Raw genomic sequence first — 6,737 nt, 5'->3', positions numbered from 1 at the left:
GACGCTGCCAGCTAGCGTCGTGCTTCTCCTACCACTCGGGGTCGAACCACTTGTCCACTATGTGTTCCAAGCACACGGTATCGTTACGGCACCACCGCGCAGGCACCTACACGTGAGCAAATGCATGACATGTAAGAAGAGAGATATTTAGCGATGTATTTAATCTCATAATAAATTTAAAGTTACCTGCAAGTATTGCTCTCGGGTCAGCTTCAAATATCTTGCCTCAGGCTTTTTGATCTTCTGCTTAAGGAAAAGTGCACTGAAGTTGATGACGCACTGGACTTGCGCCTCATAGTGCATGTCCTTCACGAGTTTGTGGCATCGATTGTGAGCCACAATCGCCGCCCGCTCCTCGTACCCCTCCTCGCACCTGTAAAAATCCTGCATATAAAGACGATGGATAAAGTCATCATTACAAAAATGTTCAATGAATGTGATGTATTCACCAGTTTTTCGCGGGGATCAAGTCATCATTACAAAAATGTTCAATGATTGTGCGGCCGTTAATGTCTGTGGGCGGATGGCACACGTGGCGCCAACATCGCCATGAGTGTGCTTGTGGCGCACGGCAAAGATGGATTTCGCAGTGTGCCCTCGAGGCGGCTCACGGCAAATCCATCTTTCGCCGTGTGGCTCTTGTGCGACGTGTGTTGTTGGAGCGACACACGATAAACACATGTTTCGCCGTGTGTGCGTGTTTTCGCTCACGGCGAACACTTTGGCACACGGCGAATTACCGGTTTCCGGTAGTGCCAGCAAATCCTCATCATCATTGGATGGACTCATCTCACAGCCAAGCAGATACCTGCATCCTCTCTTTATGCATGCTTTCCCTTTTGAAGGAAACTGATTGCTGACATCCATGCATGCTTCAATTACGAGCTTCTAATTCATGGTATCAATTCATTTTCTGACATGGTACATGTGATTAAAATGTCTTGAAAATAATCATTTTTCATAATAATCTCTTTATGATATCATAGCATATCCTTGATGCTTCCTTGTCATCAAAGAGGGAAGGGCCCTGCCCTGATGTTGGGTGAGTGGGAGGCTAGTGGTTAGCTTGTTATGGCCGCATATCCTAAGCCGTGCCACCCTCCAAGTCTCCAACATCCATCTTTCTTCAGTTCACCCTAAAAAGGTCCATTGATAGGTTACAAAGTCCCTCTCAATCTCCTTTTTTTTAAAAAAAGAAGAAGCCCGAAACAAACTTATGGTTCGTGATTCTGTACATTCATTATATAATCATGTAATCATCTGTTTGTCTGAAGACCCTGAACTTAAATTATATCTTGCGAGCTGGAAAGACAGCACTGCCCTTCTTTTATGAAACCTTTACACATAAGTTTAGATTATGGCAGAACATTTCACAATTACATTTCACAATTAAGTTTAGTTTATGGCATCTGCAACACTGCGACTGTATTTTTCTATTGCAGATGTCAGAGTTGGCATACATACATATCATGTTTTTCGTGATGGCATCAAATGTGCAGTTGTCGCTAGAGCTGAAGAGCTAAAGAAGTTCCATGAAGTACCAGTCTTGGGTGCTGAAGGCCATAAATTTGCATTGAAATGTGTATGAGTACAGAAGGTGTCGTGAGAATTTTCTAGGAATTAAAACCAAAGAAACTTCATAAGAGAACCTGGATTATATTAGATTTAGAATGGAGTGAATTATGTTTTAATAATAATTTAGTTGTTTTAGCAGTCATTCAATGTAATCCAATTTTGCTTTGTTATATCATTTTTGAGTCTCATGTTATTTTTAAATATAATTATTCTTTAAATATGTGATATTTTTAAATATGCGGCACGTGCATCTATACCAGTTCTTTTAGGGAAGGAGGAAGTACATACACCCTGTTTGACATAACTAAGAGCGGCTCCAAAACCAGCTCCGCTGGAGCCCTACCAAAGGGCTGCAGACACAGCGGCTCCACCCCAGGAGGTGCAGGTGAAGCCCTTTTCGGCTTCCAAAGAGGAGGCGAAGCCACGGCTCCATCCGGCTCCGGCCGCACCTCCCCATCTATTTGCCAGCTTTGCCCCCGCGGCCTCTTCGTGCGCACCCCAACCACGCGCTCACCGACGCCTGGTCGGCCGGCGCCACTCACAAGATCGTCATCCTGTCGCCGGACTCGGAGCTCAAGCGCCGCCGCAGCTACTTCCTCATCCCCTCCGCGTGCTCCGCGCCCGCCGCCGAGATGAGGAGGAAGCACTAGTTAGCGAAACAATCAAGAAGCAAAATACGGATGTGCGCGCGCGAGGGCACTAGAAAATAAATGCACGAATGCTGATGTATTCCGTGATATATAATATATACAGGGGCCGTCTGCGATCGATGCATAGACGGTGCTTTCCTCTCCCACCCGTGGGCCGTGGCTTACCTCACCTATGTACTCGATCGCCTGAGTCATACACCTCCGACTGGATTGGATCCTATATATGAATTAGGCATGCACGGCTACCTTCTCTTGGGCAGATCGAAGACTTTCTTCAAGAATCTGCTCGCTGCCTCGTCGTCCCGGTAGCACAGCACGCGGAGAAGGGTGTTGGCGTCGGAGCGGCTCCAACGCCTCGTCGTGGGTGGCACCGCCATCGGCAGCTCATCATCTGCAGGCGCTGTCGGAGTCGAGGCGTAGTGGCTGACGAGGAACTCGTCGATGAGCTTCTCCGTGGACAGAGCCATGAGCGCCAGCACCCCTTCCGCCTGTGCCGCCTCCCTCTCGACCGCCTCCTCCGGCACCCCGAAGCTGCGGAACAGGCGCTTCAAGCTCGCAAAGTCGTCCGCCACAGCCCCATAATCCGCGCGGCTGAAGGCCCGGCCGCTGCCGCCGGCGAGGACCACCGTTAGGAAGGCCTCCACGGAGGCCTTCATCACCTCGCGCACCGCCAGCGGCTGCGCCCGCTCGCTGAGGACGCCGGCGAGGAACGCGAGGCTCTGCTTGAGGACGCGCAGCGCGGGCCGCATGCGGGCGTCGGAGACTCCCCCCTGGTAGAGCGCCCGGTGGAGGACGTGGGCAGAGTCGAGGAAGACGAGGCGGCAGGCAGAGAGCTCGGACACGTGGTGGCAGGCTGCGTTGAGGGCGGGGCGGGCGTGGTCGAAGGCGGAGCTCCGGGCGCGGCGATGCCGCTGCGACTGCGAGTGCGATTGCGAGGAGAGGGCCCTGTCGATGGACTGGAGGACGGCGAGCAGGTAGTGGAGGGTGTTGAGACGGACGTAGAGGCGCTGCGTGCCGCGGCTGGTGGCGGGGCGCACCGCCTGCTGCTGCTGCTGCTGCTGCTGCTGGTCCCCCCTTGACCTGGGCTTGGCGATGTCGACGACTCCGCCGCAGCTGTCGGGGTCGGCGCCGACCTGGCACGGCGGAGCCGCCCTCCTCCAGAACTGCAAGAGCTTCGAGTCCTGGTTGCACCGCGTCAACGGCGGCAGCGGAGGGATGTAGCTCTCCTTGGACGACCCTGCTGCATGGAGGATTATAATTATATATTGGGATTCGGATACATCCGACGGAGGAGATAGATCGATCTAGGAAGAGAAGAATAAGAAGCAGCAGCAGCAGCAGCAATAAGCAACAACGTCGTCGTACCGCACGAGGCCACGAGCAGCAGCGCGTACTGGTGGACCAGGTGATCGATGCCGTCGACCAGGCGCTGCAGCAGCTCCTCTCTGCACCCCATATTAGTGTGCAGCATCTCCAGCAGCTCATCCACTGTGACCTTGGCCAGCTTCATCAGGTCCACCGCGGATTGCGCGTACGGCTCGGCCTTGGACCTGGGGTTCCAGCTCTCCGAGTCTCGGGCCCTCCTCACGCACTCCGCCCCCATGGTCAGCCGCTCGTCCATCCAGCCCTTGACCAGGCCCGAGATGGTGGCGTCCACGTCGTAGGGGGCCATGGCGGCGGCTATCTCCGTCGTCTGCCGGGCGTCCTCGGCGGCCATCTGTACAAGGGACTTGTCCAGCTTAGAGACCGCCTGCAGGACGCGCACAGCCTCGCTGCTCAGGCCGCAGGCCATAATCCTGGAGACGTGCCGCTCCATGAGAGCGCCGAAGCAGCCATGGAGGGTGGCGGCGGCCACGGCCGCCGGGCACGGGTGCCACTGCCGGAGTACGCGGCTGTACACCTCTTTCTCCAACCTCGCCAGCTCCTTGGTCTGCGCCGCCACATACATCAGGGTCTCGCAAGGGTCCTCCTCCACCTCCACGATCATGCTGTCCATCTGCCCGGCGGTGCCGGTCTCGTGCAGCTGCACCCCATGCATATTAGTTCTTAAAGCAAATTCAATCAGATGATAACCGAAATCGAAAAAAGTCATAAGCAAAGTCTATTATTTCTTTTTCATCGATCCGTTCGATCGGTTGTTGGCCAATGCAAGATTAGTATGAATAATAGACAGTAGATTGTAGTCTGATTTTAATTAAGAGGTGAGGCAGCAGCAGATGGATATAGCTTAGCTAGGCACATACTACACTACTAGTAGTAGAAATAAACAAGAGTCCCGGCGGCGTACCCTGGTGAAAGCACGCCTCACCGACGACTTGATATACCGCTCCACCACCTGCTCACCAGCAGCTGAAGACAATGATGATGCTCCAGCTCCAGCTCCAGCTCCAGCTGAAAGCAGCGGATCGCCGTCCACGACGAGCGCCCCTCGCATCTTCGCCACTAAGACAGCGAGCGACACGACCTTCTCCATATCGGAACCTGCGGCGGCAGCTGCTGCTGCTTGGTCACCAACACCAAACGCCTCGTGGTAATCCAGCAGCTTGCCTTGCGCCCACGAATGCATGGACGCCAGCGTCGCCGCAAAGATCCTGAGGTGCCATGGCTCCATCAGCAGGCCGTCCTGCTGCTTCTCGGCGTCGTGGCTGACTTGCTCGAGCATCGTCAGGACCGCGCGCAGCAGATCCGGCTCCACCTGCCCGGTGGCCACGTACTTGTCCAAGAGCAGCCAGGTGAAGCAGATGTCGTGGACCATCCTGTTGAGCCCCAGCACGTTCCACGTCTTCCTGATCAGCTCCAGCAGCTCGTCAACCTCGTCCAGCACCGCCGTCTCGTCCCGGGCGTCGAAGACGGCGCGGAGGAGGCACAGGTAGAGGTGCACGTTGAGGGGGTAGCCGTCGGCCCAGCGGCAGGAATCCACTGACCGCCAGGACAGCGGCATCGCGACGGCCGACAGGGCGCGCACGTCGAGGGGCAGGGGCCTCGTCTGCAGCTCCCGGAGCGAGGACGCCGCTGGGTTGCCGCGGTCGAGCGGCACGGAGGGGTGCGAGACGAGCCCCGCCTCGAGGACCTTGAGCTGGCGGAGCTGCCACGCGCGGTGCTCGCCGGCGTCGGAGAAGTCGGAGAGTTTGAGGTGGCGGAGGAGCTCCAAGGGAAGTAGAAGAGATTCCACCTTCTTGGACATCTGGGGGCCGACGAGGCAGCGCAAGAGGGTCTTCCGGAGGCGGCCGTCGGTCTGCTCGGAGACCCCCATCTGGCGCCGCATGATCTCCGCTGAAGGCATGGGTCGGCCGCCCGCTCCCGCCATGGGCCTCGCCTTCCTCGCGCGCAAGCCAAGCGCCCGCTTCAGGCGGCTCGTCACCGCCATGTTCTTTGCTCCACCGGCGGCACCTGCCGCCCGACCTCCGGCGGCGGCAGATGGGCGCGTGCCAGCGGGAGTAGTTGAGGATGAGCGGCAGGCGGAGAAGAAGATCTCGTAGGCGGACTCCCGGAGCTCGTCCTGGCTGAGGGCGTCGAGGCGGCCGAAAGGCCACGGCAGGTCGGGAGGGAATGGATCCGGAATGGCGCCAGCCGCATCCGGCAACGAGGACGCCGAGAGGCGGCGGCGGCCCATGGCGGGCAGTCGCCGATGGGATGGATGGATCGGGTTAGCCCGCCTGCGTACGTGCACGCATATCGCCGGTCTGCGCGCACGTACGGCCGGCCGGGCGCCAACACGGCAGCCTCCTCTGCCAGGCTAAGGCTATATATGCGTGCGTGGATGAATGCATTGCCTAAAAACAGAAAAGCAATCGAACCAGATGCACATAGAAGATGGTAATCAACTTCACCGAGAAAAGAGTCGATCGATATAGGGCAGCAGGCACCATTTGCATTTTGCAGCACCAAACCATAGTTCAGTTCTAGTTCATATATATGATGGATCGTTCATAAGCGAATAAACGATCCTGGCAACGTATCAAGTGCAAACCAATCTCTCTGTGCAAACTATGAAAACTTCAATCTGAGTCATTATATCAACATCCAAGCGGTATGGGGGATTGAACAATTTTACAATCTGAACCTGCCATATGTTCCCCAGATCACTGCCATATAGCAGCCGCTGCTTGCTGGACAAACATTAGACTAGCCTTTCTTAAGGGTTTAATTTAAAATATGGGAAAACAATTTTACAGTATCCGCAGTCGTCATTGATTTCGACAGTCATATGCATCTTAAAGATAAAGAAATAATACACAACTTTGGAGACATGAAGCAGAGGTTACGATTTCAATATTAAGAAACACATGAGATCAGAACAATTCAACCATATCTATCTATATACTATAAAGATCCTTAACTTTTGAAGTCACCTTCCATCTGAAAATTTTCTACCCACCTCTCACATCCCCTCTCGTTGTTCCCACCTGGAAGAAACCTGGACATGGAAATCTAGAAGATCAAGGAAAAAAACAGCATTTCTAAAATGTTTCCTAGAGTTTGTCTAGTTTTTTTACACCGGCGCCGGATCTA

The 6,737-nt window shown here is 54.8% G+C and overlaps 1 protein-coding gene across 1 annotated transcript; it reads right to left on the bottom strand.

Annotated features, from left to right (window-relative positions):
- Positions 1 to 2,282: 2,282 nt before the first annotated feature.
- Positions 2,283 to 5,838, bottom strand: LOC120640410 (protein unc-13 homolog). The gene is made up of 3 exons (XM_039916238.1): positions 4,513 to 5,838; positions 3,591 to 4,248; positions 2,283 to 3,462 (listed from the first exon to the last, which is right to left on the bottom strand). The coding sequence occupies exons 1-3, from the start codon at positions 5,836 to 5,838 to the stop codon at positions 2,468 to 2,470; spliced, it is 2,979 nt and encodes a 992-aa protein (XP_039772172.1). The 3' UTR covers positions 2,283 to 2,467.
- Between the last annotated feature and the right edge of the window lie 899 nt (positions 5,839 to 6,737).

Source organism: Panicum virgatum, chromosome 7K, assembly GCF_016808335.1.
Source record: "Panicum virgatum strain AP13 chromosome 7K, P.virgatum_v5, whole genome shotgun sequence".
In the NCBI taxonomy this organism is placed as follows: domain Eukaryota; kingdom Viridiplantae; phylum Streptophyta; class Magnoliopsida; order Poales; family Poaceae; genus Panicum; species Panicum virgatum.
The sequence above is the reverse complement of the archived record's forward strand: the minus strand, read 5'-3'. Positions and strand labels throughout refer to the sequence as shown.

Bases quoted from the DNA above. Each gene is read 5' to 3' on its own strand.
- LOC120640410 (XM_039916238.1), bottom strand. From the start codon at position 5,838: ATGGGCCGCCGCCGCCTCTCGGCGTCCTCGTTGCCGGATGCGGCTGGC. The intron at 4,249-4,512 runs GTACGCCGCCGG...CATGGGGTGCAG, and splicing joins TGAGGCGTGCTTTCACCAGG to CTGCACGAGACCGGCACCGC. The intron at 3,463-3,590 runs GTACGACGACGT...TCCATGCAGCAG, and splicing joins GCTGCTCGTGGCCTCGTGCG to GGTCGTCCAAGGAGAGCTAC.